At 42.4% G+C, this 16,396-nt stretch overlaps 1 protein-coding gene across 3 annotated transcripts in view; it reads left to right on the forward strand.

Moving 5' to 3' along the window:
• Positions 1–16,396, forward strand: part of trmt9b (tRNA methyltransferase 9B) — a 169,309-nt gene that overhangs the window by 66,918 nt on the left and 85,995 nt on the right. For 2 of the 3 annotated variants that reach the window (XM_041198588.1, XM_041198594.1), the window contains exon 1: positions 11,451–11,554. The exons of the other annotated variant lie outside the window; for it this stretch is intronic. In XM_041198588.1, coding sequence (XP_041054522.1) covers positions 11,522–11,554 — 33 coding nt within the window. In that variant the 5' untranslated portion in view covers positions 11,451–11,521. Of the gene's footprint in view, positions 1–11,450; positions 11,555–16,396 lie in introns of those variants that run through there. 3 annotated transcript variants of the gene reach the window in all.

The following is a 16,396-nucleotide window of genomic DNA, read 5'->3' on the forward strand; positions in this document are numbered from 1 at the left end:
CTGTCCCTGAAATGCAGAAGCCCTACTCTGAATTAACAAAGGCCACCCCCAGTGTATTATCACTGCAGGGCAGCTGTATGTTAAGTGTGCGAGGTGCTGACCAATTTATAGATTAGTTTGGGTGGGGGTGGGAAATCCGTGCCCCATAAAATCCACCCCAATGTTTTTGTGACTGTGTTTAGTTGCCTACAACATAATTTTCATGATACCTCAAATAATAATCTGTATTGCTTAATCAAAATTCCTGTTTCAGTCCCAACATTTTTCTACTGAAACTAATTTGCCAGTTAAATCAGGTTAAATCCTTCCCATTTCAAAAATATATCTTCTCCACTCTTCAGATTGCATTACATTGCATACCATTTGCTTCACTGAGCGGATGAATAAGGGGACTGATTTCAGATCTCATCCAGTGATATTCTAATGATTTATGGAGGAGAATTATAACCTTCAACATACCTGCATGGCAATTCGCAAACTGATTTATAAATTGTAATAGTATCCTTCTTAGGCAGAACAATAGCTCAATATGAGCAAAAATTATTTTTTCTGACCCTGTGGCCATCTCCATAATTTTCACCAAGTTCCTTTAACATGTAAGTGGCACAATGGATCTTGATGTGATTAATATTATTACATTGCTTGCTTGAGGTTGAGCCAGAAATATGCATTTAAACACTGGCAAAGCCAAAGTCACCCTTTTTGCGTCATGCCAAAAACAGTGAATGTTAGCCTGATTCAGTCAACTTTTGGGCCAGAATCTTTTTGTTGGCGTGTGCGGGTGGGCCCTGTTCACCGACGTGTAAAATGATGCGCAGTGATGTTGGATGTGCATCTCAATGTCACCGCGCATCATTCCGATTTTCAGTTCAGCAGGTGCGCATCGGAATCGGCTGCACATCCGCTGAACTGTCAAAGGCCTTTTAAGGCCATTTAAAAACTAATTAAAATAAGTAACAGAGCTGCTCGTCCAACTTTAAGGTTGGCGGGCAGGCGAAGAGCCCAGGCAGCCTTCGCATTTATCATGAAACCCCATCCGCGGGCAGGATGAGGTTTCATGAAGGATTTTTAAACAAAATAAATTTTTTAATTAAAATTCATAGACATATCCCAGCTCATGTGATACTGTCACATGGGAGGGGGGGGACATGTCTGGAATTTTTTTTTTCTTTATTTAAATTTTGCATAATGAAATTAAACTTCCTGAGGCAGCTCCATGCAGATTTCTGCACTCAGGCCCCAGCTCAGCCTACTCCCCACGCCCGCACAGGGAGTGTTCAGCGCTTCCGGGTGCGCTTCATGTTGGGCAGGCCTTAACTGGCCCACCCACGTAAAATGACGGCATGCAGCCGATCACGGGCGATGACCGGCTGAGCACCTGCCTGCGCCCGGTCCCGCTCAGCCCCCCTGACAGGGAGTATATTCTCCCCTTGATGCAAGGTAAACCGAACAATCTGCAATATTTACCATGTTTCGTTTTGACAGGAACTTCAACTCCTTTCTTACCCCACTCATCGATTACCAATAACAATTACAAATAATCACCCTGCCCCTCCCTGCATTAAAACACTCATCTATGATTTTCTCACATCAAGGCTCAATGTTTCTAATCATTTGTTCTTTGGCCTCCCAAGCACTGCTCCATGTAAACATCAAATATTCCCAACCTCCTCTACAAATACCCTATCATGAATGCTAACATGCTTGATGACCTCCATTCCTGAATCCCAACTGATTTCAAAATCTTTTTATTGATTTACAAATCATTCCATTGCCCTGATCCACCCAGCTACTGCAATCTGCTTCAACCTTGTATTCTGATCTCTATCTCTAAGTTTCCCAATTTGGATTACAGTGTGCCCCTTCACTACCTGCACTGTGCAATCAGTGGTATGTTGTGGCACAGCTGATCATAAAAGCTGAGTTGTTCAAATCCCAAAGAGAAACTTGAAACAACTGCTACAACTTGTTTTGCAATTTGTGTAAATTTCGAGATGCGTGCCTTAAATTCAGTAGCAATAAGGCCACCAAGTCTTATAGGTTTTTACAAAACTAGATTAAAGATTTATCAACAAGAAAAATGATTTTTAAGCACATACATAAGTCTACAAATTACTACTGCTATAATAACTTCTAAATCCCCTCCTTAATTGGACTCCCAGTTATACTTTCGTTAAAACAAAAGTAAGACAAATAGGGCAGGATTTTGCCCTTGACAGGGGTGCTTGGTGGGGGTGGTCAGGAAGCTGACTGTCGCCAACGATTGGCTCCGCACTGCAATTTTACGTGGGTTGGCCCACTCAGCATGGATCGCGAGCGGCAGCGCTCAGCACTGCCTCTGTGGGTGGAGGGAGGGGGGAGAGCGGGCCTAGTGCACAGTTTGCTCATGCGTGAGAAAGAGCGCTTCAATCTCCCTGAGGAATGGAGCTGCCTCAAGGAGATTGAAGCGCTGTGTTAAAAAAATATGAAGAGAATAAAAATTTAATAAGCCATGTCTCCTCAAGTGATTCTGTCATATGAGCTGGGACATGTTTTTAATTCAGAAATAAAGTTTTTATTTAATGTTTACTTGCTTTAGGAAACCTCATCGTACTTGTGGATGAGGTTTCCTAAAAAATGTAAAGGCCGCTTGGTGTTTTCACCTGCCCACCAACCATTAGGCAGCTGTTGGGCAGTGTTAATTTGAATTTAATTAGGTTGTTAATGGCCTAATAGGCCTCTTAATTGTCAGTGGGCATGCTGCCGACTCTGCCGCGTGTCCACTGAACGACGTATCACAAGACTGCTGATGATGTCGGGATGCACACCTAATATTATCGTGCTTTATTTTATGCTCGGGCATGTGCCCATGCACCACATAATATTCTGCCCATAGATTTTAAAAGATCCAGGCAAAGTGACACAATACCCTGAATCAGTCGAAATCAAAGTGAGTTTTTTAACTTCAGTTCTTTGAAGACAGCAGATTAAGGCGTAGATGCTGAAGGCTTTTCACACTTGTTAGATCCTAAAATGCCTAATCTCACACTCAGCCTTCTCTCCTTTATACATATTTTCCCCTTTGAATGCAAATTCCCATTGTTTTACTATGTCTTTGGACTTTACCTTTCTGAGAATAAAAATCTCTCATAGTACTAAGTTTTATCATTAATCTTTGGGAAAAATTAACACACTAAGCAGAATTTTCTGCCTGTTGGGCAGGCGGGCCCAACCCAATCTCTGGTGGGTGGGGAGCTGCTTCCCGCCAACAAAGCAGGCCATTTTACGTGACATCCGGCGGGAAGCGCTATGCACTTCCTGTGCAGGCAGGGGGATTCCCTAAAAGCGAGAGTGCGCTTTTTCGCACGTGCGCATGAAAGAGCGCACGTCTCCATGAAAGACCGCACATCTCCCTGAGGCTAAGCGCAGCCTCAGGGAGATCGCATCCACTTTGAAAAATATTAAAAATAGAAAAAAAAAAATTCCCTAACATGTCCCCCTCACGTGACAATGTCATAATTTATAGAATAACTTTCTAAAATTTTTAAAACAGTGCATGAAACCCCGCTGCTGGAAGAGCTTTCATGTTTCCTCTGTTTGCCGCCGGGACTCCTGGCCTGCCTGCCAACCTTAAGGTTGGACGGGCAGGTCCTTTAATTGTTTAAATGATCCTGTCAATGGCCTCAATTGGTCATTGACAGGTTGGCAGGCCCGCAGCTGATTTTGCTGCGCCCCCGCCTTCCTGAAAATTTAAATGGGACTGGATGACATCAGGGGTTCTGCCCGATGTCATCCACCGTAATTTAATGCGTTGGTGAGCGGACCCCACCCCTGCTCACCGACTGCAAAATTCTGCCCACTGTTTCTGAATTTCACCTGGCTAGGCAACACATTTCACTCCTCCTTTGAAAACAATTGAATCTGCTTTATTTATAAATGCAAATGTTCCTTGACATCTATGTTTACCTACTTAACATTCAAACCTAGCTCATGTTCTAATACATAAAAGCTTTCAGACCAGCTGCCTTTAATCCAATTAAGTCTCACCCACAGCCACATATAGACACAGATACCACCATTTTATAATAAATTCCAATAACATGATTATATCTTCCTGACAGGAACCATCTTCAGCCATCATGGTTTTCCTTTCTAGGATTCCCTTCCTAAATTCATTTGCCACTACATCCCTTCATCTTCAAAAGCCTTCTGAAAGTTTCTTTGGATTTCCCTTTGGTCAATGTCCTGCAAAACGTCTCAATCTTTCCTCAGTTATCCTTTTTTCCCCTATTCCCTTGTGAAGCACTTTGGGGTGATATGCTACATTAGGGTTTCCAAATACATTTAGCTGCTCTGACCAACTGAATTGAATACTTTTTCATGAATACCATGCCTGTTTGAAAGAAGGTGAAGATTTCAATGAATGCTTGGTTCACATCTACGTAAGATCTCATGAAAATAAATTACATATTAGGCCCTTAACTAAACAGCCAAAACCAAAAGAAAATAAAAGTGAAAAATAAAGCCTGGCATTTATAATGTTCATTTCATGACCACATGATGCCTCAAAGAACTTTACAACCAATGAAGTACTTTTGAAGTGTAGTCACTGTTGGAATTCAGGAAACTGTGCAAAAAACAAGCTCATTTATGCTTTTCCAGTGGTATGTGTTCTCAGACATTGCTTGCTTTGAGAAGGTGGAAGCTGATGGAAACATTACAGGCTGTACTATAAATGTTCCATTAACATAATGATGAATACATAATATAATGGATAGCTGGCAATGAGCTGCAAGGCAGCAATTCAGTTGAGTGTTCCTGACAATTTTATTGATTGAGAATGAAGTTCCATGATTGGATTTCTGCTTTAATGTCACAGTCAAATGGTTATTCATTTTAATACTGGTTTCTAGTCAGTAGTTTTTTTGATTCCAAAATAACATTTATTTTTACGGTCACACTGGTTCAAAATGTAGATTAAAGACATTAGTAACACACAATATGACATTGTGAGTTAGGTGTTATTCTCATATCGTACTTGCTAGTTTTCTTTAGTGGAATATAAAAATAAATATATTTTACAAAAGTCTGAACATTTAGATGTGAATGCTTACTTTGATTTTTTAGGAGCTAGAAAGAAATTCTAACATTATCAAAAAATAAAATTAGAATTAAATCCTAAAATACACTGCAAAGGTAATTGGTGCATGATTGAATTTTTTTCAATGCCACATCTTTCCCTCCGAACTGTACCATCAATCATTAATTTATGTTTGCGAATTAAATCTTCTTGTAGAATATTCTAACTGAAAAATGTAAGACAGCTCAAATTCAGCCGCATTTTTATTTTTACCTTAAGCAATAAACATCCAAATTATCCATTGTTTGTGTATTAGATAAACCAAAATATGCATACACTATTCTAACAGACAGCTGTCAACAAATCTATCCATTTATTTAACATATTTAGGTCCTGTTAACATTCAATCCCAGAGAGCTAGCTGCTACAATCAAGCAGCAATATGCATGTTCCTCATAACTGATTGACAGCTCAACCATGCAAATGCATAAAACATTTGTGTTCTATAGGGCCACTGAACACTCTTGAAATGGAGAATTTGCTCACCAGCAGATTAAAATGTATATTACTGCAACTTATCTTCCAGGGCAGAGATTAAAATGCCAGTCAATAAATTAAGGCTGAGAGTTTCACTGGTTTGAAAATTTTGGGGTAAATTTCATCTTCAGATTTCTTGACATAGAGCCCCACGAGCATATGTACATATGAACATACAAAATAGGAGCGTAAGTAGGCCATTCAGCCCTTCGTGCCTGCTCCACCATTCAATAAGGTCAAGGCTGATCTGCTGTGTTTCGAGTTCCACATTCCCATCTACTCCCCATAACCGTTGATTCCCTCGCCTAACAAGAATTTATCTACCTCTGCCTCAAAAATATTGTATGACCCTGCCTCCACCACCTTCTGCGGCAGAGTTTCAAAGTTGCATAACCCTCCGAGAGAAAAGATTTCTCCTCCTCTCTGTCCTAAAAGGGCAATCCCTAATTTTAAAACAGTGCCCCCTGGTTCTGGACTTACCCACAAGAGGAAACATCCTTTCCACATCCACCTTGTCAAGGCCATTCAGGATCTTGTATACTTCAATCAAGTCACCCCTCACTCTTCTAAACTCCAGTGGAAAAAAGCCCAGCCTGTCCAACCTATCCTCATAAGACAACTTGCTCATTCCAGGTATCAATCTAGTAAACCTCCTCTGAACCACCTCAAGTGCATTTACATCCTTCCATTCATACAAACATAATAATTGGAGCAGAAGTAGGCCATTCGCCCCCTGGAGCCTACTCTGCCATTCAATAAGATCATGGCTGACCTATTTGTGTTTCAAGTCCTACATTCCCATCTACCCTCAATAACCTTTGATTCCCTTGCCTAACAAGAATCTACCTACATCTGCCTTAAAAATATTCAGTGACCCCGCCTCCACCACCTTCTGAGGCAGAAAGTTCCAAAGTTGCACAACCCTTGTTGAGAAAAGAATTCTCATCTGTGTCCTATAATGACGACCCCTAATTTTAAAACAATTCCCTAGTTCTGGACTCACCCACAAGAGGAAACATCCTTTCCCTCTCCACCTTGTCAAGACCATTCAGGATCTTATATATTTCAATCAAGTCACCCCTCACTCTTCCAAACTCCAGTGGAAACAAGCCCAGTCTGTTCAACCTGTCCTCAAAAGACAACCCACTCATCGCAGGTATCAACCTAGTAATCCTCCTCTGAACTGCCTCCAATGCATTTATATTCTTCCTTAAATAAGGAGACCAAAATTGCACACAATATTCGAGGTGTGCTCTTATCAATGCATAACATCCTTACTTTTATGTTCAATTCCTCTTGTGATAAAGGATTGCTTTCCATTAGCCTTCTTGATTACATCCTGTACCTGCATGCTAAAGTTTTGTGAGATCTCTCACACCACAGAATTCTGGGCCAGGATTTTTTTCTATGGTGGGCAGGCTGGGCGGGAGCGGGTGGGAACGGGCACGGAGCCAATCGCCACCCACGATCGGATGCGCACTGCTCTTTCACGTGGGTGGGCCGGCCAATTAAGGCCCGCCCAATGAAATACGCAGCCGGTAGCGCAGTGCTACCTGTGTGGACGGGGAGAGGAGGGAACGTTGGGGCCAGCACCCTTTTGCGCACACGCGTGAAAGAGCGCAGCAATCTCCCTGAGACACGGAACTGCCAAAGGAGATTGAATGGATATTGAAAGGATTGATTAGATGATTTAAAAACTTATTTAAAGATTTCCCCTCATGTGACTGTGTCACATGAGTTGGGACATGTTTTAAATTTATGAAAATGTATTTATTTATTTAATAAAAGGCTCAGGAAACCTCATCTCGCCTGTGGATGAGGTTTCCTGAAAAAGGCAAAGGCCGCTTGCGCTTTTCGTCTGCCCGCCAACCTTAAATTTGGACGGGCAGCGTTCTTATGTACTTTAGTTAATTTCTTAATGGCCTTAATAGGCCGTTTACATTTCGGCAGGAGCGCAGTCGACTCCGGCGATGCCCGCTGAACGAAATATCATGCGTCATTTTACATGTCGGTGTGTCAGGCCCACCCCCGCACGCCAACCGGAAAATTCTGCCCCTATAGCCGTTCTCCATTTAAGTAATGCTCTGCTTTTTTATTCTTCATGTCAGAGTGAACAACTTCATATTTTCCCAACTTATACTCCTGCCAGATTTTTGCCCACTGACTCAACTTATTTATATCTGCCTGCAAACTCCTTATGTCTTCTTCACAACATACTTTCCTATCCATCTTTGTGTCATCTACAAATCTAGCTATGATATCTTCTCTCCCCTCATCTAAGTCATTGGTGTAAATTGTAAAAAGTTTAGGCCCCAGTACAGACTCCTGTGGGGCTCCACTAATCACATCCTGCCAATCAGACAAAGGCCCATTTATGCATACTGTTTTCTGCCAGCCTGCCAATCTTCTACCCATGCTAATATGTTAACCCCTACACCATGAGCATTTATTTTCTACAATAACCTTTAATGAGGCATTTTCTCAAATGCCTTCTGGAAATCCAAGTACAGTACATCTACAGGCTCCCCTTTTTCCACAGTTCATGTTACCCATTCAAAAAGCACTAATAAATTGGTTAAACATGATTTCCCTTTCATAAAACAATGCTGACTCTTCCCATTTACCTTGAGCTTTCCTAAGTGCCCAGATATAACCTCTTTAATGATCAATTCTAAAATCTTCCCCTTGTCAGGCATCAAGGTAACTGGCCTATAGTTTCCTGTTTTCTGCCTCCCACCCTTCTTGAATAGAGGGGTTATATTTGCTACTTTCCAGTCTGATGGAACCTTCCAGAGTCTAGGGAATTTTGGAAAATTAACACCAATGCATCTACTACCTCATTAGCCACCTCTTTTAAGACCCTAGGATGAAGTCCATCTGGATCCGGAGACGTTTCCTCCCGCAGCTCCATCAGTTAGCTCAATACCGCTTCCCTAGTGTTCTAATTTCACCAAGTTCCTCTCTCCCTTCCACCTCCTGATTTACAGCTCTTACTGGAATGTTTTGTGTATCCTCTATAGTGAAGACAGAAGCAAAATATTTGTTCATTTCATTTGCCATTTCCTTATTATCTCCCCGTCCTCACTCCCTTGAGAAGACCAACACTATATTGCTTACTCTTCCTTTTTAAATACATGTAGAAACTCTTGCTGTTCTACATTTCTTACTACCTTCCTCTCATACTCTCACACAATTCACTTCCTTGGTGAATTGCAGCCACCTCAGACGCTGCACCTGGTTAAGGCAAAAGTAGAAGTGCTCCACATTACCTTTGCTGGGTACGGTCTTGTATTGAGAACACACCCCTTCTTTCATTACGCACTGCTTCATCCCTCTCTGCAACCTGCTGTAACCCAAGAGATACTGCAGCTAGAACCCCATGAGTGCTCGTAGGCTTTCTGCTGACAGGCCTTGAAATTCCGTTGAATTCATTGGTAAAGTCCAGCATCACTCCCTTTTGACTCCCACAACTTTACAGAACTCCAACAACACAGAACATAGTATTTCCACTCAAACTGCAGCAACAAAAGGAAGTCAAAGCACCATACCTGAGAGATCTATATTGATTCCTTTATTAGCACAAATGGGCAGTCCCTTGTGCAGCTAAATGCACCATCAGTTCAGAGCTTTTAAATGAGGACCTGTGAGGTCCAAGATATCAGGTTATGTACCAAATCAGTATTAAAGGCTGAGCAACATCAAGATCTGGCTAGGTTGCATGTTTTCTATGCACACAAGGCACACCCTTGCCAGTCTGCCCATCAGTGGCACTATGCAGCTGGGCTTTGCTATGCAGCTGGAATTAAATTGCAAACAGAGTTGCTCAACAAACTGTTGGATATTATAACATTGGAAAAATTGTAAACTGTTCACACACTTTTAGAATTCATGGAAAAAAATTTCCCCCTGTTGGGGGGTTGTGCAGGGACAGGCACAAGTAGGCATGGACCCGATTGGCGCCCCCAATCGGGTCCACGCCGCCATTTTACGTAGGCAGGCCAATTGAGGCAGCCATGCGCTGTGTGCTCCCTGTGCGGGTGGGATGAGGTATCCTGAGGGTATTTAAATTTTTAAGAAAGGTTTCAATAAAACTTATGGACATGTCTCAACTCATGTGACAGTGTCACATGAGGGGACATGGCAGGGAAAATTTTTAAACAAGTTTATTAAAAGTTTTAAATCGGAGCCGATCTCCCTGAGGCAGCAGTCTCGTTTTTGGGGAATCCCCCCCTCTGTCCGCACAGGAAGCGCATAGTGCTTCCCAGCAGACGTCACACTGGGTGGGTCTTAATTGGCCTGCCCAAGTAAAATGGTGGTGGGGCCCACTTCTCCAGCGGGTATCGGCTCCCCACCCGCCGGAGATTGGGTCAGGCCCACCCGCCTGTTGGGCAGAAAATTCTGCCCTAAGATTATCAGTCGGGCTCACAGTTTGGCTCACTTACATGTGCTAGAAGACCCTGTCCTTTGCAAACAGAAAGGACAGGTCCATGCATTGTGCCTTTTTCAACTAAACAAAAACTTAGGGGACAGCCATTCCCTGGTTCATTCCCCTTGGCATTGCCTTGAACAATCAGAGTTGATTTGCTTTGTTCGAGTTTAAACAAAAGCTTGGCAGTTGACTATTTCCTGGCGCATTCTCCATGGAAATGGCTGTACCAATCAGCACCCTCTTATCATGCTATATAAATTGTTATTCCCCTTTGAGATTTGGTGCTATTGCGTATCTGCCCTGATTAGAGTAAGATGAGAAGCTTGAACAGTATGTTTTTTAATAATACTCAAGCTTTGTACTACTAAGCAACTATTTAAATAAGAATTGGCATTATTTAAATATATAAGTACTAACCTAGGCAGATTCAATTTCCGTCCTTATATTTGGCCCTCTGTGCATTTTAGTTTGGAATTTCATAATAAGCAAAATTAAAAACAGCAAAAGTGGAAAACATCGTGTTATTTATTGTAAAAAATCCACACTGTATAATTAACTTTTTCTGGATAAAATATTCTGAATATATGGGAAAAGTTTAGCCATTTGGAAAAAATATTACTATGTAAAAGCATTAAGATGAGGTTTACTGCATTTCACATTATATTTAGAGGATTTATAATCCTTCTATTCCCTCATAATTTCTCTGTCTACAGGGTGGCCTGCTGTCATGCAAATGATTCCAGAAAATATCCGCGGGAAGATCCAAAAAGAAAAATGTTCCCACATTCCAAGGACAACGCTGCTTCTGTTTTTTTCCGTCCCTGTGGAGAGCTCTGTGTTGGACTCTGATGTTAGCTCAGGAAACACTGTGGGATTAAATCGCATATCATTCTTCACAGTGTCATTCCAAGGTTCAGCATTACTCTAATCTTTTGGATAGGATTTTACAACATTGCAAAAGTTATGCTAATACATTGAACAGAAAATGAAATGCACCACAGCATCACATTCATACTTTCACAAAAAAGATCCAAATAATTTACTATTTTCCAGGGAATTAAGTCAAATCAGGCCACTCTCACACACATCCTGATGAGAATTAATAGCTTACCATTGACAGAGGCTGTCTAGTTACTTTCTAAATTACTGGACAGTACTTGATATGTGGAGGTCTAAACAGAGGGATGAAATAATGCAAAAATGAAATGGAAAGAGAAAGTTAAAAACAAACAACATTAAAACAGAAGATGGTAAAAGTGCAGAGCAGGTTGGCCAACTTTAAATAAGAAAGATATTAATGTTATAGATGAAAGGCTAACACTTTGAATGCAACCAGATATTCCCTAACCCATTGGGCATTGTCAGAATTTGAAATTTTATTTCAAGTTTTCAGCATTCATGATTTTCTTTTTATCTACAGAAAAACTGTTGGGGCAGAATTTTTAGCTCGACTTGCACGTGCGTCCCCGACCCGATCGGATGCGAAATCATATGGGATGACGTCAGGCAAGCGCTCGTGCAATATTTCGGTCAGTGGGCACGCGCAAAATTTGGAAGTGCGCTCGCCGACAATTAAAAGGCCCATTAAGGTCACTGTAGTTGTCTCTGATATTTTGTGGTCCATCCAAGCTTACGGTTGGTAGACGGGCAAAATGACCATGTGGGCTTTGCAATATTTCATGAAACCTCATCCAAGGGCGGGGTGAGGTTTCCGTTATTAAATTAAAAAGATAAAAATCTATGGACATCATTTTTATCATCTATATGTTCCGGTGACTGATTGTGATGCACTGATATTTTTTTTCTGATTTTACAAACTTTATTTATTGATTTTAAAGTTTTCAGTTCCCTGAAGCACCTTTCTGCCTTCAGAGAGCTTTCATTCAGTGCTCGCCAGTGCACGCCCTCCTCCCGCCCCCACCCCAGTACCACTGAGCATTTCAGTGCTTGCTTCACACTGACTGACTGTTAACTGGCCAGCCAGTGTGAAATCGCTGGCGGAGGCTGATCGCGGGCCTGCTGATCGCGCCCATCCGCTGACTTAAAAATTCTGCCCTTGTCAGAAAATGGAAAGGAGTGACCACAAGTAATGAAGCAAGAGCATATAACAAGAAAATTCTAGACTTCTGAAGGGGATGACATGATGAAAGTGGCCATTTTTATAATATCCAACTCTGTTACCACACTTATATTGCTGTTGTCATATAACGCCTAGTTCTGATAACTAGACAGGTACTTGCTAAGAAACTAAGTTGTTGATTTTATTCAGTATGCATTTTGGAAAACTGTGTGTGCCCTAAATTTTGTGATGCAAATGTATTCTTCCTTTTTTTATATCCATCTTCCCCCTTGATAATATGTTCCATAGGCATGGAAACAATTCCCCTATCTATGCAGGTGACATCCGTCTCTACTTATTTGTCACCATCTTTAGCCTCACAATCACCACTTTGTTCAAAGTTCTTTGACACCAAAATGTCAACATATCATATTGGAACCCATCTTGATTGGCTCCCATCAGAGGTGCCTCGGGGAGATTTCTGTGCTCTTCCATGCACATGCGCGAAAGAGCGCGGGCCCTGACTCAGGGAGCTCCGCCCACGCAGGGAACGCACAGTACTTCCAGGCAAACGTCACACTGTGTGGGCCTCAATTGGCCCGCCAAGGTAAAATGGTGACGCGGATCTGATCAAGTTCATGCCCACTCCCGCCATCCCCGCACAACCCCACCAATGGGGGGAAAATTCTCTCCTCTGTGTCCTTCCCATCATGTCCATCCCTCTTCCATCTCTTCTCTCAGATTGAACTATATTCCTCCTGCTTTGTTTGATCTATTCATCACCAAGACTATTGTTTCCACTCCAATATATCACCCACCACCACACTTTCTGCTTTATTAAATGCCTTGGGATGTTTATTACATTACACATACTATATAACTGCAAGTTCTTGTAGTTTCCAAAATGTAAAGCTGAGGAGCCATTCTGCTTCATTTGTCATGACTTACATATTGCCATCGGCATGCACTTTGCACTGTGCTGTTGAGAAGGGATGACATCCACATCAATGCCCCTATCTTCTCCAAACTTCAGAAGGAACATTTTTGCAGGTTTCTTGCTGCAACAGAAGAGAAGTGATCATTCACCAATCAATGCTCATCTCATATATACTCTAATTTAATCAGCCTAGCACTCAATGATACTTTCAATATCCTGAACTTTTTTGACTCCACTAATTAATATAAGGAATTCTTCCAAGTATAGCTATGCTTTCCAATAGTTGTTATAACTTTTTAACACTGAATTTAATTAATGTACTTTTGATCTACAATACCTTGGAAATAATATTCTAGTGCATTTTATTTATGTCTTGTAACCTTCATGAAGCTCTACCAACGATTTCTTTCCTACACTGTATTATATTAGGCCAAATTTACTTGGCTGTTCATGTGGAACCCTGCTGTCAATGGTGGATTGACCAGAAACTACACCAGGACTCAGATACATTGAGTCCTAGCCTTCAGGAGTAAACAGTGGCCTTATTTGGACCAGAGCTTCCACTCACCTACCAAACTAACCACTACCGTGGAAGTCATGGGAATTCACTACGTAGGAGTTCCTGCTTCCTTGTGCTAATGGGACGCTGTGTATATTTGGAGGCCATTATGCAGTGTTAGATGAGACTTACTGGTCTCCAGAAAGGTGCAAGTAGACCCCACAAAGGCAGATGGCGAGGGGAGGAGTGTGGAAAATGCTGCAGAGGGGAATCCAGGGCAGGGAAGCAACCTGTAACTGCAAGTATCAACACAATTTAATAATTCCCCTCGGTAAACCGTAAAGGTAAACTCGGTAAAGGAGGCACAAGTATTATTTTTCTTGCCGGGGTTCACAGGCACCTGGGATCCACCTGTTGTATTGCTGGCACACCTTGAGCTCATACAAATATACTGCACACTCTGAGAGGGGCAGCACTGAAGAGCCTGGCACGTTATCTGAGGAAAACTGCCAGGACCACAATTTGAGCCCAGTGTCTTCATAATTTTAATTTGTACCCTTACAATCATTTTTGTTACTATTCTCTGCAGAATCCAATTCATGTATGTTCCTTGTGAAGTATGGTGACTCAAACTATACACAACTCTCCAACAATAACATCTCACCAGTGCATTATAAAACTTCACCATGACTGTTTTAGCTAGAAATCATAATATTTTATTTTGTTCTGTACATCACCTTGACATTCAGTGGTAAAATTCATTTCCTTGCTTTCAAGTCTCTGTGTGGCTTTATTCCAAATCTCCTCCCATATCTCCTTGAGCCGGTCCTCCACTATATTCCCATCCTTCACTCATTTACTCTGCTCCACTAGCCGCAGTCCTTTGTTCAACCACTACAATCTCACCCTCATGTAATTCTCTATTCAGTGCTACCCACTTTTCGACCTCATGCCTTGTTTCTAAAAGCCTCCTCATAACCATTCTCTTTAGCCATCCCTATGGCTTGTCATACTAGCTCAAATGTAATATTTTGTGCATTCAGTATCTTTGATTGGATTTTTTCGTTCACCAATCCACAAAGAAATGTGTCTCGTAATGCATGATTTGAGCCTGTGCCCAAGTTGCAATTCGGTTATTAATTCTTCAGTGCTACAATGTACTCAGTCTGTTTCACGACTTTTCTGACTTCTGCTTCCAAATTTGTAGCATCTTGCTTTCTCTAGTGGCTTAGGGTTGAAATGTTCCTCAAACCTAGTGATTGTTTTGAATGGCACATCTTATGCCTCACTTGGAGCAAGAAGATTTGTTCATGTGCCATATACCTCTAGGCCTATTTCCGTTAGCAAAATTACTTTCTTACACTCAAAAATTACCTTATTCTGAGTCTTGATCTCTTCATTTTCACTTTCAAGCTCCAAAATGTTATTAGCTCTGGAAAACGTGTCCCTCCTTTCAATGTACAAACTGATTCTTGAGCCCTCTCATGCTAGCCATCCAATGTATTCGGTCGGCACAGCCATATTGTCGAATATGCAGTCCAGTTGGCGGTTCAAGATGTCTTCTTAACTATAAGATAGATTTTAATAAGATGGGCATTAGGACCCTGTGGCAACCCATGAGGAGTCAGTTCTATAATCTGAGATTTATAGTTTCCTGGTAGTAAGCACATATCCATGCTTTACAGCAGTTCTAATCCACAGTCTTGGAAAGTTCATGTCATTAAGGAGTTATTTTCTTTTTATAACTTCCTCTTGTTTAACTCCATCTGCTGAAGGATTCTGTTGCTGTTTTGGGGACCTCACTCTGCTGTGATCTGAGTCGGGTTCTGTCGTATTTTTGTAATGATATAAAGACACCAATCACTCAAAGGATTAGGTAAACACGTTGTGGATTCATTTATTGAGACTAGGCACATGAGAAGATATATGCACAGATAGAAAGTTTGAAGACATCAGAGCTGTGCTGTGCGTGCTGTTTTCTGCTCACAGGCCAAAGTGAAACTGAGACTGGATCACATGACACACTTCCCTTTTAGTGATGGCACACTGCTATCCCTTAAAGGCACATTACAGCAGGTTCTACCACAGTCTCCAGAGCACTGGGGCAAATATTTCACTTCAGCTACTGTGTGGGGTCAATCGCTCCTGCTCTTTTAGTCAAGGAGGCCATTTCCCAGACATAAGCAAAAACTTACCTAAGTGCCTAAGGTAAGTGCATAGGATTTGTGAGGTTGGGGGTGTCAGGGGGTTGGGGGGGGTGGTCCAGGAGTTGGGGAGGGCATGGTTCAGGGGTGAGGGTTAGTGGAGGGGTGGATCCCGGGGTTGAGAGGGGTTGGTCGGAGGTCCTGGAGATGATATGGGGGTCTGAAGTCTGTGGGGGCTGCTGGAAGTCCAGGGATGGGGGGCCCCCGAGGCCAGGGGGGTCAGGGGTATTGGAGGCATCCGAGGTCAGTGGGTGTCCGAGGTCAGACAAGGAGTCCGAGGTCGAGGGGGGTCTGAGGTAGAGTAGAATCTGAGGTTGGGTGGGATCTGTTGGGGGGAGGAATCCGTTGGGGGGGTTGGTGGGGGTCCGAGGTCAGGGGTGGGGCGGGGGGGGGGGGGGGCATCTAAGGTTGGGGGCTGGTCCAAGGTCGGAGGGGTGGTGTGGTTTGGTGGGTGCAAAGTCTTGGGGGGACGTGGGAATGTCCGAGGTCAGGGGGGTATTGGTGGGGGGTGTCCCTTGGGCAGGAGGGGGTGGCAGGTCAGGGGTGTGAGTGAATCCTGTGGGGTCGGTCTGAATCTTTACAATATTTACTCAGAAGTTGGAAGAGGTTTTAATTCTTCTAACCTTTTCTGGGTAACTATTGGTATAATCCTGGCGGAACCATCCAAAGTTT

Source organism: Carcharodon carcharias, chromosome 11, assembly GCF_017639515.1.
Source record: "Carcharodon carcharias isolate sCarCar2 chromosome 11, sCarCar2.pri, whole genome shotgun sequence".
Taxonomy (NCBI): Eukaryota; Metazoa; Chordata; class Chondrichthyes; order Lamniformes; family Lamnidae; genus Carcharodon; species Carcharodon carcharias.